The 26,181-nt window shown below is 57.3% G+C and overlaps 8 protein-coding genes across 8 annotated transcripts; 3 read left to right on the forward strand and 5 right to left on the reverse strand.

The window, feature by feature from the left end:
- Positions 1–276: 276 nt before the first annotated feature.
- Positions 277–4,800, reverse strand: BKCO1_2900045 (transmembrane glycoprotein; the record flags this gene model as incomplete). The annotated part of the gene is made up of 1 exon (XM_020273804.1): positions 277–4,800. The coding sequence occupies one exon, from the start codon at positions 4,798–4,800 to the stop codon at positions 277–279; it is 4,524 nt and encodes a 1,507-aa protein (XP_020129818.1).
- Positions 4,801–5,864: 1,064 nt separating this feature from the next.
- On the reverse strand, positions 5,865–7,318 carry BKCO1_2900046 (glutathione reductase; the record flags this gene model as incomplete). The annotated part of the gene is made up of 2 exons (XM_020273805.1): positions 5,865–7,116; positions 7,170–7,318. 2 exons carry the CDS (start codon positions 7,316–7,318, stop codon positions 5,865–5,867), a joined length of 1,401 nt encoding a protein of 466 aa, XP_020129815.1.
- Positions 7,319–7,976: 658 nt separating this feature from the next.
- BKCO1_2900047 (uncharacterized protein) lies at positions 7,977–8,440 on the forward strand (the record flags this gene model as incomplete). Its single annotated transcript, XM_020273806.1, has 2 exons — positions 7,977–8,072; positions 8,132–8,440. The coding sequence occupies 2 exons, from the start codon at positions 7,977–7,979 to the stop codon at positions 8,438–8,440; spliced, it is 405 nt and encodes a 134-aa protein (XP_020129816.1).
- Positions 8,441–13,456: 5,016 nt separating this feature from the next.
- BKCO1_2900048 (alanine-glyoxylate aminotransferase) lies at positions 13,457–15,478 on the reverse strand (the record flags this gene model as incomplete). The annotated part of the gene is made up of 4 exons (XM_020273807.1): positions 13,457–13,899; positions 13,953–14,578; positions 14,670–15,030; positions 15,145–15,478. 4 exons carry the CDS (start codon positions 15,476–15,478, stop codon positions 13,457–13,459), a joined length of 1,764 nt encoding a protein of 587 aa, XP_020129823.1.
- A 53-nt stretch (positions 15,479–15,531) lies between these two features.
- BKCO1_2900049 (vacuolar protein sorting-associated protein 29) lies at positions 15,532–16,343 on the forward strand (the record flags this gene model as incomplete). Its single annotated transcript, XM_020273808.1, has 3 exons — positions 15,532–15,588; positions 15,752–16,165; positions 16,227–16,343. The coding sequence occupies 3 exons, from the start codon at positions 15,532–15,534 to the stop codon at positions 16,341–16,343; spliced, it is 588 nt and encodes a 195-aa protein (XP_020129824.1).
- A 1,348-nt stretch (positions 16,344–17,691) lies between these two features.
- Positions 17,692–19,025, reverse strand: BKCO1_2900050 (glycosyltransferase family 25 protein; the record flags this gene model as incomplete). Its single annotated transcript, XM_020273810.1, has 2 exons — positions 17,692–18,589; positions 18,649–19,025. 2 exons carry the CDS (start codon positions 19,023–19,025, stop codon positions 17,692–17,694), a joined length of 1,275 nt encoding a protein of 424 aa, XP_020129866.1.
- A 1,040-nt stretch (positions 19,026–20,065) lies between these two features.
- On the reverse strand, positions 20,066–22,253 carry BKCO1_2900051 (caf1 family ribonuclease; the record flags this gene model as incomplete). Its single annotated transcript, XM_020273811.1, has 3 exons — positions 20,066–20,811; positions 20,864–21,491; positions 21,708–22,253. The coding sequence occupies 3 exons, from the start codon at positions 22,251–22,253 to the stop codon at positions 20,066–20,068; spliced, it is 1,920 nt and encodes a 639-aa protein (XP_020129865.1).
- An 884-nt stretch (positions 22,254–23,137) lies between these two features.
- BKCO1_2900052 (peroxin 26) lies at positions 23,138–24,514 on the forward strand (the record flags this gene model as incomplete). The annotated part of the gene is made up of 2 exons (XM_020273812.1): positions 23,138–23,589; positions 23,647–24,514. The coding sequence occupies 2 exons, from the start codon at positions 23,138–23,140 to the stop codon at positions 24,512–24,514; spliced, it is 1,320 nt and encodes a 439-aa protein (XP_020129868.1).
- Between the last annotated feature and the right edge of the window lie 1,667 nt (positions 24,515–26,181).

The raw sequence follows: 26,181 nt of genomic DNA on the forward strand, positions 1-26,181 counted from the left end.
CCCCCCCCCCCCCCCCCAAAAAAAAAAAAAGGAAACGCTCAATGTGCTGTGCAGAAATCTCGTTCGTCTCGACCGAAAACAGCCAGCTCAATCAAGATCTTACTAAAATAAAACAAAAGCCAGCCGACCCTCTAATCATCACACACACACTTCTTGACCTCATGATGCGCACCCATCATCATCGTCAGTCATCGTCCGTCGTACATACATCATCATAATCATCATCGTGAATGCTGCCAATATCATCACGCACGATCACCATAAAACATCACGTCCTCACAAAAACGCCTCATTCCCCACCACACTGCTCTCCCTCGTCTTCGCCCCCGATCTCTCCTCGCTCTTCTCTGGTATCGGCGGCGGCGGCGGCGGCGGTGGCGACGATGGCGTCGACACAGCCATCGTTTTCCACATCCCCGCCGATCGCTGCATCTTCTCATCGTCGTCTTCGTAGTTGTTTTCGTTTTCGTCTTGCACGTACGACGATATGCCCCCGCGCACGCTGCTGTACCGCGTCGGACGGCCCTCGACGCTGACGGGCCGCCGCGCCTTGATGCCTTCGTCGCCGACGAAGAAGATGCGGTCGTCGTCGCCGAGGGCGCTGCTGCCGAGGCCGTACATACCGCCTGAGTTGGTGGTGGTCGTGGTGGTTGGGGGGCGGAGGTGGTGGTGGGTGTGCTGGGACTGTTGCTGCTGCTGCTGTTGCTGCTGCTGCTTTTTCCGTGGGGAGGAGGGGAGGGAGGAGGAGGAGGAAGGAGAGCCCGACGGGGGAGGAGGTGGTGGTGATAGGGGGAGGAGAGATTGGCGGTGGGAAGCGGAAGAAGAAGGAGGAGGAGGAGGAGGAGGAGGAGGAGGGGCGGCGAGGAGGAAGTTCGTTTTGGCGCCGACGTTGCTGATCATGCTGAGGGGGATGCGAAGGCCGCCGGCGCCGCCGGTGTTTGTTGGATCCCTCATCTCGCCATCGTCTTCCTCCTCCCCCGGCGCCTCCGCCCCAACACCCGTATCCCTTCCCACCACCGCCGCCGCCGTCGCCACCGCTTCCTCCCGCCCCCGCTGCCGCTGCCGATCCAGCTCCCTGCTGAACCTCGACCCAGCACCAGCACCAGCACCAGCACCACTCCCATTCCCGCTCCTCCTCCTCCTCTCCCTCCTCTGAGCCTCCTTCTCCCTCCGGCCACCAAGCCCACCCCCACCACCACCGCCACCGCCACTCTCCCTACTCACCGCCCTACTACTACCAAACCTCCCACCCCCACCCCCCGACTTCGACCCCAACCCACCCGACGCCATGGCCGCATGATGATGCCTCCCGCGATTGATGATGCTATTCCTCTGCATCAGCTGCTGGCGCACCGCCGCGCTGAGGCCGCTTTTGGTTACGCCGCCACCACCAGAACTACCACCAGCACCACTACCGCCGGTAAACGCGTCATTGCCGTGACTGTGGCTATGGCTGTGGCTGTGGCTGCTCCGTCGCTGCTGGCTCGCGATGGCGGAGTTGCGGAGGAGGACGGAGGCGGCTTGGTTGAGGTCGTCGTCGTCGTCGTCGTCACTGTCATCGTCGTCGTGGCTGTTGTTGCGGTTGCGGTGGCGGGATGTTGCGGTGGGTGTGGCGAAGTCGGTGAGGTTTGGGTTTGTTGGGCGGTAGTGGGTTGGGAATTCGGTGGTGGTGGGTAGAGGCGGTGGTGGCGACGGGGGCGGCGGTTGTTTGGTCGGGGATGATGATGAGGAGGTGGTGGTGGCGGCGCTGGCGGCGGAGGCGGAGCGTTTGCGGGACCGGTGGAAGGGGCTGGTTGTGATGTTGGACTTGAAGGATTGGGTTGGGGAGGGGGTGCGGCGGGCCTGTTCGCGGTGGTGGTGGTGGCGGGGATCGTGTTCTTTGCTGAAGGAGGCGGCGGCGGATACGGGGCTGATGGGTGAGGTTGGTGAGGACGGCTGCTGCTGCTGCTTCTTGACTCTCAGCGCGGAGGGACTGAGCGGGGAGGTCATGAAGGCTGGCGGGCGGGTCGCGGCGTCGGCACCTTCGCTCGACGACGCGGAGCCCTGGCCGGCGTCGTCGCTGCGCTGCATGAGGTCCGCGGGGTCGTCAATGTCCATCGGGTCGCCGCCGCCGTGGTCGGCGGGGGAGGGCGCGTTGTGGCTGTTGTACTCGTCGGTGCCGGTGCCCTCGGTCGTGGTGTAGGCGCTGTCGCTCAGGGCGGACAGGACCATGCTGCTCCGCGGGCTCTCCATCGGCGCGTTGCCCGCCAGGGGCCCGATGGTGCCGTGGTTGGTCGTGCTTCTCCACCGACGGCTGGGGGTGTCGGCGGCCGAAGACGTCTCTGAGTAGGCGCGAGCGGTGCGTCCGGTCCCGGTGCGCTTGCGGCGCAGGCTTCCCGGGAACTGCGGCCGCTCTTCGCCGGCTGTGGTGGAGCGCGGCCCGTAGTATGAGGAGGGCGAGAGGGTTCGGCCGGCGGCGTATTCGCCCCCGTCGCCAGAGGCGCGGGAGTCGGCGAGGGTGCCGATCATGGAGGGACGTTGGCTGGACGAGGCGCGAGAGGAGCCGTGGGCAGCGAAGAACGGAGACCGACTCACGGCGCGGTTGCGGATGTAGCTCTGGCGTCTTTCGTCAAGCGGGCGGGTGTCGGTCAGGATGGTGGTGTTGTCTGCCATGGGCGAACCGGGCACGATGCGGACGCTCTTGCGGTTCTCGGTGTTGGAGTAGCGGTTGGCCGTGGTGCAGGGCGAGGGCGGCGGTGCTGGGAAGTGCGAGGCTGCGGGCGAAAGTAGCCCGTTGGAGAGCATGCCTGTTGAGAGGGTGCTGAAGGAGCTGTAGCTGTCGGCGCCGCGAGACGGATTCGAGGAAAAGCGGCGGGTGGGAGAACCGAACGACGTCCTCCCATGACCTATGCCGTGTAGTCGGCGCCGTGCTGGCAGGCCGACACTGCGCCGGCCGTAGCTGTCCTGCGAGTCTCGATGCACCCTGAACGACCTCCGCGACCGGCGGCCTCTGGCAGGTGACTCTTCCAGCGGCCTTGAGCTGGGCCCGGCCCCGGCCCCGTGTGACGCAGGCGCGGAACGTATGGCGCCGGCGGCGACGGTCCAATCGCCTGACTGGATGGCACTGTGTAGCACTTGGCTGTCGGCCTCGCCGATGGACGTGGTCTGAGACGGGCGGTAGTTGTGCCGGGTGGCCTTCTTCAACGGAGAAGGCGAGCCAACCTGCGTCTCCGTCCGTGTCGCGCTGCCTTCGCCCTTCTCCACGTCTCGGTCTCGGATGAAGGTGGCGTCTCCCATCTGCCACTCCAGCTCATCAGGGTACGTCGGTCTCGAGATGTCTTCCTTCCTCCGGTTCGGAGAAGCTGGTCTTGCAGGGCGCTTGCTACGCCTGTAAAGAAGGAAGCCCAAGACCAGAGCAATGATGGCGATAACAATGCAGACCACAGACACTGCAATGATGGCGCCGTTGTTGGCCGGCTCGTGGTGCGGAGAAAGGGATGCCGACGACGTTTCCGAAGCCTCCGCTGTCGTGCTCGCATTGGACTGTGCCGGTGTGGAGCGCGGGCTGCTCCCACTCGAGCCAGTCGCAGCTGCTGCCTTGATGACAATGTCAAACGAGTTGGTGTCGCTCTGCGATCCGTCTGCCGTGGCGACCTTGATGCTTCCATGAATCGTTTGCGGCGTCGCAGAAGACGGAATCGCTCCAGCGATGGTGAGCGAAGTCTCGTTGAAGTGAAGCCACTGTGCTGCTGAGCCCAGATCCACCTCGACTTGGAGCCCGGCTTGCGGCGTCACCACATTGCTGAGGACGAACTTCGCAGACTCCCCGACAACGGCGTTCAGGTTGCCGACGGCGCTCCGGAGCAGTCCCGATCCAGTCGTGAGCAGGACGGTCGTGTTGGCAACGTCTCCAAACCTGTCCGCGACGGAAATGGCAAAGCTGGTTGAGTTGACGTCCGGAGGCGCGGTGCCGCTCATGTCCAGCGTCGTCGAGTCAAACGAAAGCCAGCCGGGCGGGGTGGCTGTTGCGTTGCCAAAGTCCGAGTCTGCCAGAGGCTGTCCGTCGAGTGAAAGCTGGCTGCGGAGATCCGTGACGCTGACGGCTGAGCCTGCAGTGACCGTCACTGTTTGCTCCACGTTGCTGAAGACCAGCTGGTGGGCGCTGACGGAGAGAGTAAATATCAGAGAAGCGCCGGCAAAGCCGACGACGTCCGACGCAACCAACATCACGTCTACCGTCTGCGGGGAGTCGCTGCTTGTGCCCGAGAAGACCATCGACTCCGGATTGAAACTAACCCAAGAGGGCAACGGAGATCTGTCGCTTAGAGTGGCGTAATACGTCAGCTCCGCTGTCGCCGACGAGGTAAAAGTGTCAGGGGGGAACTGGATGTTGAACGGCTTCGACGGCTGGAGGGACAGGCTTTGCGGGCCCGAGAGCTTCCCGGCCTGGGACAGAGGATCCGCAATGTCGATGTTCAGCTTGGGCGCGGCGTCGGCGGACACGATCAGGGTTGCTTGCATAGCCGTTGAGCCCGTGGAATCCTCGGCGATTATCGTAAATGACGGCGCTCCCATGTCCTTCGCCGTGGGCGTGCCGTACAGTCTCCGATTGGGCGAGTCTAACGAGAGCCATGCTGGAGATCCCGCGAGGCTGTACTCGACCGCCCCCGACCCGGCCGTGAACGTCTCGGATGAAAACTGGAAGTCGAATGGTTGCAACACGCGGGCCACCGGCGGCACCTGCGAATTGAGCGGGAAGGAGACCGCCGGAGCTGCTTCTGCTGCCGCCACGAGCAGCAGAATTAGGATGGCCAGCAGCATGCCGGCGTCCTCGCACTGCTGGGAAGCAACAGCCCAAGAAGTCGATGAGCAAGACAGGAAGTCAGAGTCGTAAGAAGAGGCAAAAAAAAAATTGTGCGCCCGTCAGCGAACCTCTCGCTGCTACAGTCAGAGGCCAGCTTGCGCCGCGAGACATCCGTGGCGGGGGTTAGACATGCTGATGGAAGAGGCAAACATACGCGCTGAAACGCGTCCGGCGCGTCCTGGCGTCAAGCCCTTGCCTGGCCATATTGTCAAGTGGCTATGGTGGTTGAACGTTCCGGAATGCGGGACGAGACGAGCTCGAAGGGCTGGGGGAATGCTTCCGGCAAGGGGTGGCGAATGATCGTGCTTCCCTTCAAACCAGCCACAGCCCAATCCCGCCGTGTCCGCCAAAGAAGCGGCATTCTTTGCCTGAGATTATGTGGTATTTCGTCTTTGAGTGGCTCATGAGAGCTGAATCTGCCTTGAACCTCATCAACCCTCCGGCCGGAGTAGCATCGCAAACCTCCGCTCCGAAGGAAAAATCCAGAACCTGCATGGAAATCTTAGTAACGGTCTGCCCTTTCTGTGTCAGCCTGACCACGCTAAGTTCCGTGAGGCCGAAGTGGCTTGCGGAGGGGGGGACATACAACGCCGACTAAGGCCCCAGATTCTCTGCCCCAGCAGGCGCAGTTGAGGCTGGTGCTTGGCCAGCGCCGAGGTGAAAGAGCTGCGAGCCTCCCTGTCGCCCATTTTCCGAGACATCAGGAACGCTTGAGCTCCCTGGCTGGCAAAGTCACGACCGAAGGGTGGGAGCGACAAGTAAAGGAAAATCCAGGGCGTTCGAGTGCACAAACACCTGCTTGGCACATGGCGTCAGTTTGGCTGACTGTACCACCTCAACCCTTCCTTCACTACAACTCGCCAGAGACAGACTTGTCTAAATATGGCGGCCCACGCATCGAGGCTTTTTCTTCATGCACTTTGTACGCTTCTGACTAGCCTTCTCCGAGAGCACAGGAATTACTGCCATTCATCTTTTTTGCGTCTTGCGGGATATCATCTACATCGCTTCTCCTCTACATCTATTTCAGCGTAACCAGCTCCTCCGCACTGGTCGGGTGTATCGCCACGCAGCGGTCAAAGTCGGCCTTCGTCGCCCCCATCCTGATAGCAACGCCGAATCCTTGCAGCATCTCGGCGGAGCCCTCGCCCAGAATGTGGAGGCCGACGACACGCTCCGTGGGGCCCTCGACGATGAGCTTGTAGGCTGTGGGGCCCTTGTGCTCGGGCTCCATCATGGCATAGAACATGGCAGTGAAGCTAGTCTTGTACACCTTAACCGCGTCGCCGTATTTGGCGCGCGCCTCGGGCTCGGTCAACCCGATAGCACCGACCTCGGGGTGAGCGAAGACCACGGAGGGAATGTTCTCATATTCCAAGTGAGCATCGTTCTTGCCGCCGAAGATGCGGTCGCTGAGACGACGGCCTGCCGCAATGGCAACGGGAGTAAGCTCGAAGCCCTGGTCGCAGACATCACCGAGAGCGTAGACGTTCTCGACAGAGGTGTTCTGGTACTTGTCAACAACAATGTGGCTCTTCTCGTTCTGCTTCAGGCCGGGCAGCTTGTCGATGCCGAGCTTCTCGATTTCAGGGGCGCGGCCGATGGCAAACAGAACGTGGTCAACGTCGTCAATGACCTGGTCCTTGCTGTCGCCCTCGTTGTAGTAGACACGCTTCTTGCCGTTGCCGGCATCCTCAACCTTGGTGATGCTGGACTTTTTGTGGATGTTCATGCCCTGGCGCTCGTACTCCTGGGTGATGGTGTCCTGGATGATGGGGTCAAAGCTACGCAGAACCTTGTCTCCACGGATGAAAAAGTGCGTCTCGGTGCCCAGGGCGTTGAACATGCCCGACAGCTCCACACCGATGTAGCCGGCGCCGACGGTAACGACCTTCTTGGGCTGGTGTTCAATGTCAAAGAAGCCGTCGCTGTCGATGCAGAGCTCCTTGCCGGGAATGTCGGGAAGGGTGGGGTGGCCGCCGACGGCGATGAGGATGTGCTTCGCCTTGACCACCTGCTTGCCGCCGTCATCCAGAGCAATCTCGACCGTGTTCTTGTCCTGGAACGAGGCGAAGCCGTGGACGTACTCGACCTTGTCGTTGCCCAGATTCCGCTCGTAGATGCCGTTCAGACGCTTCACGTAGGCGTCGCGCTTCGTCTTCATGGTGTTCCAGTCGAAGGACAGGTTGTCGTATTTGAAGCCGTAGGCTCTCGCATCCTTGAAGGACGCGCTCAGGGCGGCGGCGTTCCAGGTCACCTTCTTGGGCACACAGCTGGGCGGTGTCAGTATTGGCGGTCGCAGGGCGGGGTGGGGAGCATAGCTTACCCAACGTTGACGCAGGTGCCTCCCAGACGCTTGCTCTCGACAGCAAGGGTCTTGGCGCCATACATGGCACTGGCGCGGCGGCCAGAGGCAAGACCACCGCTGCCGCCTCCAATGACGAGGTAGTCGACTTCCTTGGGAACGGGCGCCATGGCGGGACGGAAGGATGAAAACTGGCGCTGGACAGCGGTAAGTCTGCTTTTCGCCAGCCTTGACGGCGTAGCAAGAAAGGTGCGGGAGAGGATTGTGGAAGACAGTTTGGCAGCGTGGCCTTGCGGCTCGAGGATGGAGGGGCGGCGGGGTTGATATGGACGCGCGACGCGAGAGGACAATGACGACAGGATTGGGGCTGCAGAAAACGGCGCTGGCGCGGCGACGGGGTTAGTCCCGATGCGTTTAGATATGGATGATGCAAGTCAGCTTTGCTCCGTAATCAGCAGTCAGAACCATGCAGGCGGAGCTGTCGAGACGCTGGATTTGTGTTTTCTCGCCGTGGCGGCAGCATCGGCGTCCATTAGTCAGCGCTGTCGCCGACGTCGCCGACGAGAAGGCCGAAGATAAATCAAATCATCAAGCTGCCGTTGCTGTTCTTCCCGCAGGCGGCAGCTGCAGCATCCTTGTCCATGCGCAGTGAGATTGCCCGCAGTGGAAGGCGCGCGGCGCAGTGCTCTTCCGTTCCGCTGGTTTGTCATGACGTCGATCTGGAAGCTCCCGCTCACGCCATTGCCTCGAGCTGCTGAATGCGCCCCATTGCTGCTCCCCGAAACTCGATAGCCACAGCTCCATTGAACCCCCTGAGCGAGCGACACCATGGGCGGCCGTCAATCCGTCCCGCGTGGGCCCGACGGGCTCAACGAGACGTCACGCCCGACGCGTCCGCCGGGCTCCTTCAAGTTCAACGGCAGGGTCAGCTCCTCTACTCTCTCCCCCGCTTGCGACGACCTATTGCTGATACGCCCTCGTAGACCATGATGGCCCCGCTGGCCGCCATCACCATGGCCGGCCTCCTCTTCGTCTACACTCGCACCTCGATCCGCGCTGCAAAGCTCAACGCTCAGAAGCACCGAGAAGCAGACGGCGGCCAGATCAGCTGGAAGAACGAGTCGCTTCGCCGCCACCACCAGACAGACCAAGTGTCGGAGTCATCGTTGCTGAGGGAAGCCTTGTTTAGCAAGGAAAAGGTCAAGTCTAGTAGGGAAGCCCAGGCCTCTTCCGGAGACAAGTCGGCCGACGAGGAGGCCTTGGAGAGGGTCAAACTCGAGAGGCGAGGATAGAGTGGGGCTAAATAAAGAGAGAACGTGGCTGGAATAATAGGAGTCGTGTGGGTTTGGGCTCGGCAGGCGTTGCGTGGTTCTACCTGCGGGGGAAAATGAATACCCAACCAGGAAAGTATCAAAAGTTGTGCAAACTGGCACGAATGCTATTGGAATTTTCTCTTTACATTCATCCCAGGTGAGTGAGCTTGAATAGATTGCAGCGTGTGTGTGGCGAGGAGACTATCGTCACCATGGATTCTCCCACTCACCTTATTGGACGAGCTTCTTTAGTGGTATATCAGGAGGACATGCGACTGCAACATCCGGGACGTGGTAGTGTAGATCGCATCTGTCTCTTAACTTTGCTAGAGGAAGCAGTCCATCCGCTGTTTGACTCTAGGGCCTCCTAGATGTTCAGTGCCTCACGTCCGTATTGGACCATGGTCCGATTGCCTTGCTTCAAAGCAGTGAGCGCCTTCATCCCCCACCTGAACCTGTCGGTGGACGCCTCAGCTGGAAAACGGCGCTGGAGGGCTGCACAGATAGCATCGAGATCCATCTCGTCACTCCCGACAAGAGTCTCGAAGAACGCTCGGGCTGGTCCTGTTAAGGAATCGCGCAATGTCATTGTAGCCACTTCCTCCTTCATCTCTTCGGTGGCGTCTGCGAACGAGATGGACTGACGAGAGGCAATTTGACATTATAGCTTCAACTTGCGGACGTTCCTGTTACGGACGCTATCGAACATGTCAGGGCGAATGGATGTCATCCTTGCGGTTGATGGTTGGATAGTCGGCTTGACGGGTGACGACGATGTAGACCGTCCTGAGATCGACAACCCTTTGAGCTTATAGCCTGTTTGTTGTAGCTCTTCTCCCAGAGTTGGAAGAGACTGGCTGGGATCTGTCTTGTAAGGTGACGACAGCAGCTCAGGCAGACCGGTTTGACCACCGCCACATATGTTCCCGCAGTTTTTGGAATTATCATTTCTCGATTGGGAAGCCCATGCCTTCTCGGTCAAATCCCTAGGGTCTTATCGTTCGCAAATCATGGTTCCTCAGGAAAGGCCTGCTTCAACCAGCGCGAATAAGTAAGAAGCGAGTATCCGGGCACCATTACCAGCACCAGAATGGTACCACAAAGCAAGGGCCCACGTTAAGGCTTTCGGTCATACCAGCAACATGAGATCTTGGATTTGCGTGTACCAACTGAGTGCCCACCTGTCATTTTCTCAGGTCACTAGCCTGGCAACCGGAAAACTGCTCTCGCTTGTATGACCTTTCATCCCTGGATACAACAGCCGGCGCATCACGGGACGGGGCTCGTGCGACATTCAGAACGATACCGTCTGAAGACCTTCGATCGGACCTTCAGATCCGTAGCTCGATGAGTTCGGTCTCCCCAGGCTTGCACGCGACTGATCGATTTCCATATCCACCCAGATTGATCCATCTAGAGATGTCTCTCGGTGTGATTGCAACTCGGCCACTGCAAGACGCGATTCCTCTGTGCATTCGGACTCTGGTGGCACGTAACAAAACACTTCAAATACCACCATAAAGGCCATTGCCAGTCTCGACTCCCCAGCCTGGCGGCGTGCTCCAACCTCATTGTGACTCAGACTAATGACCAACGAGTCCCGGCTGCTTATCGCCAAGCAATTTTGATGGACTCCATAGATTGATTCACTCTTTCGACCGTGGCAAGGTCATTTGGCAGAGTCCCGTGAGGCCGGATGTCGAGTCGCATCTACCCCATGCGCAACGGCTGCCAGAGATAAATGGCTCGGTCGCCGGCTCCCTACCACTAACTCGTTTCCCAACCCTTCCATCCATACCAAGTCTTTGCTGCCAAAAGCAAAAACAATGCAGCCTCGCTACCTCATTCTGGTTGTATTGGGATATTTTGCGGAAGCGACATGCGCTCTTCCACTTCAAGCACCTTACAACGAAACCTTGCCCGCGGATTACTATTTCGTATGCTACTCAACCAAACCCAACCCAGACGAAGCGAGCTAAAAGTTTTACCACCCACTTCAGGTACTCTTCTGCGAGGACGCTTATTTCCAGGGAAACTGCGCCTACATGGCACGGCCGTTCGAATATTGCCAGCCTCTTAGCCCCGAGTGGTACGTACGCGCTCCCGATCCGATTCACACGCTCCAGGAAATTGTACTCTTCTAACCACCACAACCCTCCTTATGCGTGTAAGCAGGATCAACAAGATATCATCCATACAGCCGGGCAAAAACAGCATATGTGGCCTATATGTGTACGTCTCATCAAATAGCTTTGCTACAATCCGTGACATTACAATCTCTAACACGCACATCTATCAAAAAAGCGGGACCGGCTGCGAAGGCTTGGTCGACCAGATGGTGTGGCCCGGCTCGGACGACTTGGCCGGGACAGTGTTCAACGACGCCAGCCGCAGCATAAAGTGTTGGGGCAGTGCGTAAGGAAATGCCGGGAGGGTGTCGTCGAGGGCAATGGGATGCGTGCGTGCGGCCAGGTGGGGGAATCATCACTTTGCACTGCAACTCGCGACCAGGATCATTCGCATCTTTTTCCTTATCTTTTCTTTTTCTTCCGGTCTGTAAGCCTAGGCATGATGATGGTCGTTGCTTTGCAATTTGAACTTCTTGTTTTCTCTTGTCGAAGGGATCTTAGGAGTGGAAGTGATTGATTTTGGCTTTCTTTTTTGGTCTCTTTTCGGTGCTGATTTCATGGCTTGCTTGCCATCATCTACTCGGGGTCTCAATACCACAGCGAGCTTGAGAACAATCATGCTTTTTAACCTCCACTATAGGCACTACGTTCTGCCTGACCGCGTAGTTGAATCCGTCATGTGGACGTGTTTGTACGCATTTTAGACTTACATCTAGGCCTGAGCGTTGGATTCAGCTACATACACAAGTAAGGCGCAATGTCTCTACGAGTTAGAATAGATACGCTTAATAATATCTTCCTTTAACCGTTATAATATTATTAAAACTCTAGTCTTCATCTCATCCCGTGGGCTGTATAGGAAAGAACGATCCAGCAGCAACCTTAATAAACCCGCCGTGGCTGGGTCGGGCCGTAGCCGATGAATATCCGATAGTGTTAAAAATAGCAACATCTGTCGCAGAAACGAAAAAAAATTCTCCACAACTTCCATACTATTAAAGCGATGCGGCAAACATAGCCCCAGTAATAACGATAGCACAGAAATATTATCCGTTAAGATCAATAAAAGTTACTAATCCATTAAGAAGTAATCATCAAGTGAAGGTGGCTCCTTCCAAGGAAAGTAACTTTGACAATATGGGTATCAAAATCAACGCCGTTTCTTATCAATCACACTTCGATAGCTTTCAGAGCGTTCGAATGTGCCTTAGGCACTTTGGCGGAGTGGTTAACGCGCTGGCCTGCTACTTTCTGGATGGGAGCAGCTGATAGCCAGTTCCTTCGGGAGCGTGAGTTCGAATCTCACAGGTGTCGCATAACAGCCCGATCGGTTCTCTTTTGCCCTTCTTTTTGCCTGTTCATGAGTCAGGATGCTGGCCTCTTCATCGTGGCACTGTAGGAGACATGGTACAGTGCCTACGGTTCACCTTTGGGAAGACGGGAAAGAAGAATGAATGACTGTAATCACAAGAGCTCGGGGCATTAGAACTACTATCAAAGTTGTCATTTGATCTTCCCATCTAAAGCTGTGCCGCCGCGATCTAATGATGACTGTAGCCCATATATTTTTTTATATGCGTTCAGCATTATTAATGGAGAAGACATTAAGCAAAGCATGCAAGCCTGCAGTGCTAGTGGAGCTAACGGAGTGGCGACACTCCTGTTTGAAATGATGTTGATTTTCATCAAGAACAGCACAGTTCATGTCCTCGTGAAATTTGGTTGAATAGCAAACGAGCATGTTTCCTCCATGCCGTCGACCGTAGACCTCTAGGATACCAAACCACAAAGCAAGAATCACCAGAAGTGCTAGGAACATTCAGTGGAAGTTCTTGTAGCACGACCACGAGTCACAGTAAACATACCGTCCGCAATAGACAACGATCCTCTTCCGCGCGATCAAAGCCACGAGGTCTTTACGTCTACAGAACAGTGGATCGTTCAAGCATCCATACGGATGCACACCAGAAACCTACTTGTGAAACGGGAGCAGCTGAGAAAAACCCCCCGGCCATCTGCTTTCCACCAGCAAGCGCTGATAAAACCGCGGAATCTCACAGCCGTGATGAACAAACTCAACCTACAGACGGGTGCATTTGGGCATGCACCAACGCATCATCCTATTACATATAGTAGACCGCGACAGTGCTGCTTCCGAGCAACTCGCGCGGCGTCGTTACTAGGTCGCCAAGGGGTGTTTCTTCGCTGTTTTCATTCCCGCGTTCTCGTCTGGGTGTCGACGCGACTATAATAATGCCGGCTGAATCTATTATAGAAGGGCACTCGGCCCGATATGGTGGGGAGGGATGAACGGGAGGGCGGGAAGGCGGGAAGGCTGCGGGAGCCGAGGCAGTATGGGAAGAGTAGAGATGGAGTCTGCCTCGAAACCGTCGTGAGTGATTGAGCTGAAAGGTGGATGAAACGTTCGTTGGCGTTCATGGAAGGCGTCACCAACACCAGCACAGCTACTGCACGAGTCATGAGAGTTAGTAAACTCTTGTTTATTGATGTCTACAACGTAAACGCGCGAAGTCCTGTGTTCGGGAGGGGAACGAGTCATATTTCCTAATCGGGCAAAAAGATGCGCACACGCAAGGTCAGCATGGGAGAGTGTCACACAACAGCAGGGAAAACGAGGACCAAAGTGGAGAAAAGAATCAAATGAGGACCAAGTCCCCTCTTTTTTTTAGCCTTGTAACTATGTACCTCCATGGCTGTCGCATGCACACACCGTCCCACTCTTGTGCCTCACCTCGATCTCTATCACGTAATCTTCCCGTCTGTCATAAATGCATTTTAATCATACCGAAAAGGCAGAGACTATGGCTGTGTAAATCCTCCATGCCCGAGAAGGAAAAAAAACAATCTAAGGCGCTTGATAGCCAGCCTCAGCCAGACCCGACTTCAACGCGTCAAGCGCGCGGTCGATGTCGTTTTTCCTGGGGTCAGTCACGCTGACTCCCATGTGACCGAACCTGATGTACTTGGTGGCGATCTCCTTGTGGAGGCCGCCGGCGAAGATGACCTTCTTCTGCAGCAAGTTGGGTAGGATCTGGGCAGCTGCCATGCCCTCGGGCAGGTAAATGGCCGTCATGCCGTTGGCCTGGTTCTCAGGCTTGTCGGCGAGCTGCTTCAAGCCGAGATCAGCGACGGCCTGCTTGATCTTCTGCGAGACCTCCTTGTGGCGAGCGAAACGCTGATCCAAAGGAGAGGCAAGGATCTGGGTAAGAGAGGTGTGGAGGGCGCGGACGAGCTGGGGGGAAGGAGTGGCGAAGTAAGAGGGCTTCTTTGCCTCGTAATTTTGCATGACTGTCCTTGTAGTTAGCAGGCAGTAGGGAAAGTGGGGTCGAGGAGAAACGCACTGGGAAGCCAGTTCTTCCAGGAGCCGAAGTAAGAGGCGGGCTTGGTTTTCCGGGCCTGGAAGGCCTCAATGGCGCGGCCGGAAGCCATGACGATGCTCAGACCGGCAGGGCAGCCGATGGCCTTCTGGCTGGCCGTGAGGACAACGTCGATGCCCCAGTCATCGAAGCGGATGTCCTCCGAGCCAACACTGCACACGCCGTCAACGACGATCAAAGTCTCGGGGCTGACGCGGTGGACAAGCTCGGCCAGAGACTTGATGTCGCTGAGGACGCCGGTGGAGGTGTCGACGTGGGTGACGGTGATCAGCTTGTACTTCCTCTCCTTCAGGGCCTTCTCGACGGCATCCTGCTGGGGACGATCGCCAATGGGAGCCTTGAGCTGGGTAGGCTTGGCGCCGTAGGTGTCGAAGCAGTCGGCGAACGAATCGGCAAAGTATCCGGTGTGGAGAACCAGCACCTCATCGCCCGGCTCCGTCAGGTTGGCGGCGACCTGGTCCCATCCCAGTGTTCCCGAACCCGAGATGACAAAAGGCTGCGACGCGGGGTTGGTGGTTTGGAACAGCTTTCGGAGCATCGAGAGAGTCTCGCCGAAAACCGCGACAAAGGCAGCGCCGACGTGCGACTCACTTAATGTTTATCTGTGTTAGCAACTACTGTGCCGGGACGTGCTAGGGACTCGGAGCAGCCGGGGCGACTGGCAGCGACCGTGCAGCGTACCTGTAGTGACTCATGGACTGAAGGACGGCATCGTCGAACTCGATGGGCCCGGGGATGAGCAGGGTGGGGTGCGCTTCTTGGGTAGACATGGTGGGTTCGTCGTCGAGGACTGCAGCTTGCTGGGGATCGATGTCGTCGTCTGGCAGTGCAGCACGGTCGGAGGAGTAGGGAGTGTTGAGAGGTGGAGGTTTAACGTCTAAATGTCTCTCGATGAGACTTAGACGGGGTTGTGCTCGGGAAGCCAGGTTGGCGGCCGACGGGAGGGAGGGGTAGAAGCTTAGTAGGCGGCGCGGGGTGGCCGGGGTGCCGGTCTCGGGGCGTGGGAACTCGGGTGACGTTGGAGATAGTCGCTCAGGGCCCACTTCACACTTCCAATGCGGATGGGGCGATTTGCAACCGGACGGCAGTCGAATTTTATATCTCTGGAGGGCGCGGAGTAGGGAGAAAGAAAAGTTTCACAGCGCTCGGTACGTACACTTGCCGACCTCGGGTCGCGTCCGGGGTAGTGTCAGTCGAGGACGTGCTGAGCGCCTGGACCCGCCGCCGGAGAGGCAGCGGTTGCCATTGACGGCTGGATTTGCGTAAGCCAGCCCGGGCGGGCGCCCGCAAAGGCCGGGCGTTCTTTCCCGCGCGAAAACGAGCGGCGTGGCAGCATCGCGCTCTTCCGCCGGCGTGGTGGCCAGCGTGGGCGCCGTGTGCTTGGCGCGCAGTTCCGCCTTCTCTTCCGCCTGCGCCGGGGCCGAAGGAGGCGCGTGCGCGCCACTGCGCGGCGGAGCTCCTACGTACTGCCTGCCCGCCAACTCGCCCATGCGCTGCTCCTCCGCTCAACATCGTCGCCAGCACGCGTCCATGCGCCCACGCCATGACTTCAAGATTAGTCCTATGCCTCGGTGACCTCTTCATCCCGGACAGGGCCGCGGTATGCTCCTGTCTCTCCCCCGCACAGCGCCCGTTTCGCCCCGGCTGACGCCCTCCCCCAGGACATTCCCGCAAAGGTAGAGAGAGCAAGAAGCGCGCCGCGCCGCGCCGCGAACCCCCCCTCCTCCCCACGGCGGCCCTCGCGCTGACCCGCTATGCCGCAGTTCAGGAAGCTCCTCGCCCCGGGCAAGATCGGGCAGATACTATGTCTGGGTAATCTCACCGACAAGGATACCTACGACTTCCTGCGCAGCATCGCGCCCGACCTGCAGATCGTCAAGGGCGACTTCGACGTCGAGGCGCCCAACCTCGCCCTCTCCAAGGTCGTCACCCACGGCTCGCTGCGCATCGGCTTCACGCATGGCCACACCATCCTGCCCCCCGGCGACCCGGACAGCCTGCTGATCGCCGCCCGCCAGATGGACGTCGACGTCCTGCTGTGGGGCGGCACCCACCGCTTCGAGGCATACGAGATGGAGGGCAAGTTCTTCGTCAACCCCGGCAGCGCCACCGGCGCCATGACCACCGGCTGGTGGACCGAAGAGGATGATCCCACCCCGAGCTTCGTGCTCATGGATGTGCGTTCTGGTGCTTCCCTGCCCCACGCTGCGGATCGAGAGGCTGACGCGTCGACTGCAGGTTCAGGGAGACGTTCTGGTGCTCTATGTCTATCAATTGCGCAAGGATGCCAATGGAAACGAAAACGTGGGCGTGGAGAAGGTGTCTTTCCGGAAAAACGGAGGCGGTCTGGAGTGAAGATGAGGAGGAGAAATCAGCACTCTCAGAGTCTCGGAGAGCACAATGATACCATATTTTGCGTACCCTCAAACTCGCGCCTCTCCGCATGCTTGTGCCGGCTTGATGAGGCAGTGAACGAGATGAGCCATGTCCATTGGTCTCCTATATCTTCCGAAACGAACCCTAATTCGCTACCGACTGCTTGCCTCAAGCTTTCTCGAGCGTCTTGACCCCGCAATTGCGTTGACTCAAAACATGGAAGATACGGATCTTCTTCGCAGATCCGGTGGAGTACGGTACCGTGTTGTCTCAGTAGGCACGTGGGGAATGAACCTATGGGAAGTTGATGTCGCGCAAGAGAACAGACGACCGGATCGATTCCCGCGTAGTGCCACATACCGAAACATCTCCAGACCTGCCTTGTCTTCCCCACATTGCTGACACGTGGGGATAGGTTACTCCTGTGGAATCACACAGCAGGAATGTCATACCGCAAAATTCAGGTGTGTCTAGCCTCACGGGCGGCGCAGCTTGCGGGAGCAAAAAATCGAGCTTATAGCGATGCCAGTAGTATACAATCAACCGCCGACTTGCCAGCCCAAGGCCGAATGAAGAGTTTCCACGAAGCCAAAAAGTCAGTCATGCACAGTCCACACGGCGTACTGAGTAGTGTTGGATCAAAGTAAGTATTTTTTGTTGTGAACAAATTCAGACGAGTGAATGGACGGACCCTAAACTCGTCCGAGATCTGGATGACAGCCCAAACCGCTCTCCAGAAAGGTAGGGATATCCATCAGGAGAATCAAGACACAACCTTATAGTCACGGCCTTACAGCTCGCTAGATCACTGACCCAAAATGACACATCTGAAAAAAAGGCATCAAAAGACCTTGTTTGTTGGTACACGCATTCAATTCAGTGCGAGGGACATTCCAGGTCTACAACATCCGAGGTATCTTCAAAAAGAAAAAGGACTGTCGCCTTCCACCTCAGGAGAGCGCAGGACGAAATAACCAACGGGAAAAAAAAAGTTAGAATAAAAGAGTCGCAACTGATGCAACCAAGTACATGAACAGATGTAAAACGAGAGAAAAGCCCACATTTGACTCCCAAGATGCATGACGCAAGACATTACCATGACGCCCGAATCCGCGTTTAGTTCGATGTTGTGTGTTTGTGAATTGTTGAGGAAAGGGGGAGGAGGGGGAGAAAAGGGATCTGTACAGAATGTGACAATAAGAGGCCAGCCGACCCTATGCACACAGCCTTCCATCAAAAAGAAAGTGCCTCGTCGTCAAAAAATTCTTTTCAATCGTTCAACACAAGCACAATTCGTTTACCATACTCGTTTCCTTCCCATCCATTTTCAAGCGACCTGGTTCTGGTTCGCCTTCTTCGGGCGTTCCGCGTTGGGCACCTGAGCGGCGGGCACCTGCTGCGCGTTGGGCGGCGGCCGCCGCTCGACCGTCTGCGTCTGGAGCTCCCTGCCGGGCTTGATGCAGCGGCCCTTGCGGCCGACCTCCTGCTGCAGCCAGCGCAGCCGGTCCAAATCTCTGTCCTTGAAGTCGAAGGCGCCGGTCCAGAAGCCGCAGTCGATGTTGGTCGTCTCGGCGCGCTGCTGCACCTGCCACCAGCCGCTCTCGTCGACGGGCGGGACGCGGTCGGGCGTGTGCTCGATGCCGGCGATCATGCTGTCGCCGGGCACGTGGTGGAAGAGCTCCGGGTTGATGCTCCAGCACCGCAGCCCGTCCGAGATGCAGCCGCGCAGGATGGTGATGTCGTAGGCGTGGTCGCCCGGGCGCGACGACTCGCGCCCCGCCAGCTCCGTCAGGAGCCGGTTGGCCGAGTGGCGCGTCACGGCGTAGGCAAAGGTGCACAGCGGGAAGCGGCTGCGGTGCACGAGCCGCGTGCGCTCCGTGATGTTCAGGTTGGCCAGCAGCGACGTCGTCCACGGATGTAGGTTGTCGAAGTCGGGCAGGGACTCGTCCTTGAAGGCGATGTGTGGAGTCGCCGTCAGGTTCTCCGGCACCACGTGGCCTTTGTCGAAGCCGATGTCCATGCCGTGCCAGTAGTCGCCGCAGTGTCCCATGTATAGTAAGTCCCAGTTCTTGGGGTTTCCGAATGGGTACTGCGGGTACTTGGCGTCGGGGAGAAGAGCGCGGATGGCGGACGCGACGAGCGGGATCTGTTGCGACTTCAGGCGAATGTCCCAGTCGACGTCGTCTTCGAGTATGAGGGCCGTCTCGGCGCCGGAGTCCATGAACCTGCGAGCTCCATCAATAAACTGTCTCAGCTTGCGCATCGGGGCGGAGGGCGGACGCACTCGCGAAGAGCGTGCAGGTGTCCCAGCCAGGCCAGCAGCGAGCCGCGGCCCAGGGTCGAGTTCTCGGGCAGCCTGAAGTTTTCCTCATCCTCCAGAGTCCAGCGTGGCTGCTCGGGAATGGTGATGTCGATTTCGGTGACATTGGCGGCCTGGATGAGGGTCCTCCGGCGCGGAGAGCCCTGCTTGGAGACGGCGAATATGCGGCCGAAGCCTAGCGTGGCATTGGTCGCGGGAATGCCCTGGACGGTGTAGTCGTGGAATGGCGAGGAGAGGCGCTCGGTGATGGCGGACCAGTAGAAGAAGAGGGCGGCGGCGATGGCAGCAGCGACGAGGTAGCGCAGCGGCCGGCGAGGCAGTGACGTAGGCGATACGGACATTCTCGAAGGATTGGGGTGGGTCGGACGGCGGACAAAGCGAGCGGCGCGCGGCCGCGGAGTCTTTAGAGGCTCGCGAATTGAAGGTCCGGGCAGCTCCTGTCAGATGGGGGTTTGTTGGAGGCAAGGGGTCCCCGTTAGGCGCAAGAAGACATGGTGGCACTTTATTGCCGTTTGACGGCCTAGCCCGGCGCAGCTTAAAAGCACTTAGGGGCCGTGGAGAAAGAGGCGGTAGGGCCACAAATTACCGCGCAAGCATTTAGGCCCCGCCTATCGAGTAAATCGTCATCAGCGCTCCACGGGGGCCTGACTCTCGCACCGCTCCAGATCGATGGCCACTGCTGCCATCGGAGAAAGCCCAACGTCACAGCCCTGGTCAACCTGATACCGCTCGCACAACACCTTCCGCCCGTCTCGAGCTCCACCTCACGCAATGCCTCACGCGTCCCGCCGCACCGCGCCGCATGCTTGGCGTCCACTGCCTCGTGCGCCAAGCTCGTGTGCCTGCGGCCGATCATGTCTTCAACTCTAACGTCTTTTGATAATTGGCAGGACTTGTGCATGCACACGCGCAATCACGCCAGCTCCCGCCCGCCCTGCTCCCTGCTCTGCTCACGAGCAGCCGTCAGCGTCCCGACGCGAAACGGGCCTCAGGGATAGCGGGCGAACCGTCCCTGACAGCGCGCCAGAGCTAAATGGTCCGACACCTGACAGTTTTTCGGCGCACATGCAGGAACGTACTCCCATTTGCCGGGCGAAGGAAACCCTGCGTCCGCCCCGCCCGCGAATTCTGCCTAGAGCGCATTCTTGTCTCCCGCGCATCAGCCACATGGGACCGCGCGACGCCACGCAATGCCTGTCTATAGGTCCATCTGTATGCTAGCCCGCTCCCTGAACGCCTTTGCCCATACCGCCTACGCCAAAAGCCACACACGCAGCACCAGCCCCATCAGCTGGAGATCTGGACCCATGGAACGCGTCTGTTTGTTAGTTTTTTCAGGCGTGTGCGGCTGAGCCAACCCTCCAACCTCGCCCACCAACACTCACGGTCGGAGTTTCCAGACGCTCTCCGTGGTGCCAAAAACCCGCAGTTTGTTCCCATATACCCGCCAAAAGTCCGTCTCGAAAGGAGGCATCAGCGTCATTGGCTCCATCGCCTCTCGGTTGACTGTGATGATGGTTGCAGACTGCTGAGCCGCACCCTCGTCTGGGTATGAATAGTAGGTTGTCCCATCCCACTGGATCGTCGCAACCTGGGCCTTCTCCGTTTCACCCGTCGGCGAGCCGTTCCGCGGCTCTTCGGAGGGCAACTCCGCGTTCTCCTCGCCTTCGCTCTCGGTGTCAGATGTAGCCAATTGGTCGAACATGTTGGTAGAAGCAAACATCGATGTGCTCTTGGTCTTGCCGCCTGTCTGACCGCCCTTTTTCTTTTTCTTCTTACGCGACGCTTTCGTGATCTGCGCCGTCTCTGTGTCCTCCAGCGGCGCGACTGCTTGTGTCAATGCAGTTTGGTCACTGTTAACATTGGGTGTGATCGCAGGAGTGATGAGCTCGGTTCCTTGACTAGATGTAGGAAACGATGGAGACCCGTCTGGATCTGACAGCTTCTCTGGAGCAGTGACAAAAGACTCATCGTCACCAGCAACCAGTGACGCGTCGTTGAGGTATGCACCGTCTTGTTCCAGCTTGGTCGACAAGCGAATGATGATCAGCGCAGTCAAAAAACTGTCAAACCCTGCTTCATGCAAAGGCGTTGCAGTGTGATACTTGTCATGTGCGCCATGTGTGACTGCTCATTGATTAGCAATGTTGCACAGGGATCACAATTATTGAGTGCTTACCAATAACGGGCTTGTTCTGGTCGCGAAGCTTGATATAGATTTCGTCCAGAGAAGATCTAGGGTTTATGTCCCCACAGTTATGTGTAGCCACGTATTTGGTGTCGACGACGACAGGGAAGTTTCGGTGAAGTGCCTCACGGAACTGTTCGAGAGTCGGAGGCAACGGGCCGATGAAGGTGCGGTACAAGTAAATGATATCTGTGAATAGGTTGTGTCCAACGATGACAGGTCTCCGGTGCTGTAGCGTTAGGCGTGCGCGGTCCAAGCGCGCTCTCAGATTTACCATGTCGGCGGACTTCGCTGCTCCAGTGTGGACGTCTCGAGCAAACAAGTCTGCGTCAATGTTCAAGTCGCCGCCACAAAGGGCTTCGATAATCCAACGAAAGCCCGTCTGACGCTCGATTTGGTGTCGAAGAGCTTTCTTCTTTCTACGCAGAAATTCCTTCTCCCTTTCCTCGTTGAGAGGTACGATCTGTATAGCTTGAGGTTTGGAAATGGTCACAAGGTCTGGGTATTCAGCGCGAACGAGTTGATGCACCAGGCGCTTTTCGAAGTTGCCAAGTTCAGCTAGAGTGGGTTGGACGCCGGCAGGATTGGTGGAGACGATATTGAGGTGGCTCGAGAAAGGCTGCCAGTGATTAGTGGATGAATACTCAACAGAAGGCCACTAGATTGGTCCGGGAAACCTCAGTGTCGTCGGTAGTTGCAGCGTGAGCCGAAACATGGTAGCCAACGCCACAAGCACCTATGACAATGGGTTCGTTCAAACGACTACATGCAACCGACCGCATGGGGGAAGGTGCATAGGTGTGCGCAAGTCTTTCCTGTTAATCACGCGACTTACCTTTCCTGTCTCCTTCCATGTGTCAATGGCAATGCGAACTCTGCTGACGAACTCCAACGACTGCACTTCGTCTTCTTTCAGCTGGACGTCGGCGATTGCAGACTTATCCCATCTCGCATATGCCAGCTCCTTGGCTCTCCGCGCCTCGTCCCGCGAGAGATACGGGACGCCTTTGGTCATGGGTAGATCCATCTTGAAGCCGACGCTTAGCAGGAATTCTGCGGCACCGCTTTGGATGGACCAGATGCGCTCGATGTCTAGTCTCTCTTCGAGCAGAGGGTTGAGATTGAAATTGTAAGGCCGCACAACATAACTCTCAGACTGTATATCCTGCTCGACGCAGGTCAAACCAATTTGCAGTATCTGGTAGCGGTCCGCGGCGGCTTTGATCTCTTGGTAGCGCTCTTCCAGGGTCTGTTTGGCGCCGGAGGTAGTCTTCGAAGGAATGCCAGACAGCTCCAAATCAAAGGAGACGAAGTGAGCAGTGGATATGGCTTCGATGATCTCAAGGAGACGGCCCCAGAAGGCCGTTTTATCGACTTCCATGCTTTGGTAATTTGCAGGTGGCTTGCAGGGCTGTCGAGAAAGCTTATAATGTGGTAGCGGCGAGGCTGAAGCGAAGCCGCAGGGGCAAAGTGAAGTAGAAAGCCCTAGAAAAGGCACGTGAGTCTTAGGCGTGCGTGGGGTTGTGAGATAGTGGATGCTGACTAAAGATGTTCGTGAAAAAAAAAAAGAATGGCTTAAGAGAGCTAGAGGTAACGAAGCGTTGAGATATTGCCTGGTAGTCTCGCTAGGCCGTTTGATGCTGCAAACTTGGGTGTAGGCAGCCGTCCTTCCGCTGCGTTCACCCGACTGAAGATGGTTTTGTTGTAGGGCTGCCGGAGCGGGATGGTCCCAGCGCCTGTAGATGGACGGTGTTGGTGGCGCCTGCGTGGCATGACGCATCTTTCGCGCGAGAGCAGGCGCGGCGGCTTCCGACTGCCGAAATAATATGGATGCAAATGCGTGGTGGGCTGGCGCCGGGTATCCCTAGCGTGGGCCCGACGCCGGACCACCGCCCGGCGCGCGCAGCAAACCAGGCGATGCAACCGACACGGCACAGGCAGGCGAGCTGCACCCCGCGACGCTCGGCGACGCGCCTTCTCACATGCATCGCGCCTGCCCGCGTACCCTGGCCCCGTCGCGCGCGATTGAGGCCGTTGCGGGCGTTGCCCCGTGCCCTGTGGTCGTCCAATCTCCGCGCTCCGACGAGCCGAGGTCCTCGTCAGTGGCCCTGCGTGTTTGCGGCCGACATTCCTCACTCGAGCACCGCAAATCACTACCACAACACCGTGCGGGAAGCATGCGCGAACGCCTCCTGCCAGCCCCCCATATCCCCCGGAATTCCTCCTCCATGGAATAGCAGCTGCCCGCCTCGCCTCTCACCAACAATGTCCATGGCCCACGCGAACATGCTCTCCGCCTCCGTCACGTCACTCGGCTCACCGCAGAGGCCGCAGACCGCGCAGATCGCGAAGGCATACCGCCAGGCTGCTCAGCTGTTCCTCACACGACGCCTGCCCGAGGCCCTCTCAACCATCGAACCCGTCATCACTCCCGACCCGCCCGACGCCCACGGACACGACCATGATAGCAAGCAAGCCGTGTTCGCGCCCGTCGCCTATGCGTCGCGCGGCACCCGTGTCAAAGTCTGGAGCTTCTACCTCACCTTCCTGAACTCCGTAATAGAACTGGGGCCCGAGGAGGGCAAGCATGCATTCGGCAGCACAAAGTGGAAGGCCTTGGTGTCCAAATGCCGCGACGGCCGCGTGTGGGAGGAAGTGGTGCAGGCCGGCTATGGCGGAGTCGAGGGTAGCGTCGATCCTGACGTGGTGATAAATTTGTGTGTTCCAACTGCTGCCGCTCGTCCGTGAATCATGGGTTAACCTTTTCTGTGCAGAGCGACGTTGTTGTTGACGCACGCCCCGTCTCAACAGGTGACCCAGCAACGCCTCGAAACATTCCTCTCTACCTCGTCACAGCCCACCTTCGACATCACTGCCCACATGAACTCTCCCCTCTACGCCCAAAAACGGCCGGGAATCCGGAGCCATGGCACAAATACACCCAGAGACCTGAACTCCCGTCTGAAGCTGCTCGAGCTGTATACCCTGCACGTTCTTCCGCGAAACGATGAGTGGGATTATGCTCGCGAGTTTATTGGCATGAGCGAAGTGCTCGATGACGAGCGAAAGGAGGCATTTCTCTTAGCGCTGCACGGCCTCAAGGAAGAGCAGGAAGGCGCTGCCATGAGGGAGGCAGAACTACGGCAGCAGCAGCAGGAACAGTTGGAGCGCCGCCGCCAAGAAGCCGAAACTCGCCGGCGAGAAGCAGAAGAAGAGGAAGCACGTCGCCGGCGGGAGCAGGAAGACCGCGAGACCAGACAGCGCATGCGCCGTCCCGCAAATAGTGGCTCACAAGGACCCGGTTCTACATCGAGCAACCTTAGCCGGGCTGCGGCTTCAGCGTCGTCCAGAGCACCACGACCTGGCCCAAATAAGAAGGCACTCAGCCCACGACCAAGAAATCAGAGCGTATCAGCACGAGCATCAGCCGTGTTAGGCGCCGTCCAGAATATGTTCCAGAACGCCACACAGTCTTTGACGAAAAACCCCATGGCATTCCTTCGCACACTACTCTTCCTCCTAGCATTCGCCCTGGCATTTGGTAGACAGGATCTGCGAGATCGTGTAAAACGCCTGCTTCGGATCGCGTGGGAGAAGATGCGCAGAACCGTAGGAATGGGCGTCAAGGTATCGTACATTTGAAAGGAACCACGACAAACTCTGAGATACCCCTCACCTCGACCAGTCTGTTGTTCCTGTTTTGCCATGACTGGTTCTCTTTTACACTGCAAATACCCGCCCCAAACACAAAATCAATAGTTTCCTTTGTTAACCTTTTCATTCTCGTCAATCAAACATCATACCATCCAACAGCTTGCAAGCCAACGACTGTGGTTCGAAGACGATCCTCTCGAGCTGTCCGCAACGCTTTGACCAACCCCTATTCTTGACCCACAAGACACTGCCAAATGCTAGGCAAGGGAGTCTGTGAGGTATTATTGACGAAGTGTAATGCTATTTCTTTACTGAATGAATCCTCTGTACCATCTGGGCTGTTTTCAAGCGAGATCGTTTACTGTTGGCAACGGCGTTATCGCGTTTGGGAAGGGGCAGAGAGGAAGCAAGGGGCCCAGCAAAGACGGGACAACAGGTTCCTTCATGAAAAAAGAGGGTGGTCTAAACATCAACTGGCGCACCGGCTCTCCCTATCGATCTTTCTTTCCTTTATTGCTCTGTACTCTCATCATCCTTGGTTTGTCCAGGTTCTGCCTGGAATGTAGCTAGTCAGAAAACGATAATTCGAAAACGTCCCGTTCCTGCGTGCCTGGATCCTCTGCGCTCACACTCCAGCCCTGACTTTGTGTGTCCTCATTTTGCTATCTCTTGGCTGCCGAAACCCGCAAGCGAAGGCTTGGAATATTGATTCGAGATGATACGCCGATGATCGCTATTCATTCACTCTGCACGAGAACTGGCCTAGACATTGCATAGTCGTCGTCAGGAAGGGGCGTGACGAACCACATAAACTGTTCAAAAGGGGCTCTATCTTATCTCCTTGCTTGTACACGAGGTGTTACAGGCGATAACAGCGTGCAAAATGCAGGGTTGCAAGAGAGGGACGATACCAGAGCAGAAGGGCCTGTCCAGCAGACAGACTAAAGAAAGATAGATCGAAAAGTTGACGATAGCACACATGCAGTAGAAGAACAACAGCTCACCACTGTCACTCACGTCCGTGTGCGTACAAGATGGGACACTCAGTCTATGTATATGTATTCACGTATGCACGTATGTACAGACAAACCCCCATCTTCCTACCTTATACCCACCCATCGCGCTGACGACCAGCGGTAGCGAGCGAATGAACAAACAGATCAACAAACAACAAAGCTGGAATCCACCACCTCCCCGCCAAACCAAACAATGCAGTGACATACTCATGTACCACCCTTCTTGCACTCTTATCTGCATTTCCCATCCTTTTCTCTACTGTGTGGCCGTAAATTCCCATGAAGCTCGGTCCCCTCTTTCCTCTCTCTCGCCTTTTGAGATCCTAAAAACCAACAAAGATGAAAAAGAAAAAAGGAAAAAGAGTACAGCCGTTCCGCACTGTCTCTTCGTTTCTTCCTCTCCCATTTCACAGACCAGGAAACCCCCCGCGGGCCCAAAAAAAGAAAAAAGAACCCATCATTGCCATCAGTCAGACATCATCAGTTGTAAGCATGACCTTCCCCCTCCACTCCTCAATCGTAGATTTCAGGTGAAGGGGGAAAAGAAGAGAGAGGGAGAAAGCGAGGCAGAGAGAAAGAAAGACCGATACGTCCAGAACCAATGTCATTTTCCTCCATTTCGCTGCCACGGGAAACCTA

This window comes from Diplodia corticola (assembly GCF_001883845.1).
Source record: "Diplodia corticola strain CBS 112549 chromosome Unknown scaffold29, whole genome shotgun sequence".
Taxonomy (NCBI): domain Eukaryota; kingdom Fungi; phylum Ascomycota; class Dothideomycetes; order Botryosphaeriales; family Botryosphaeriaceae; genus Diplodia; species Diplodia corticola.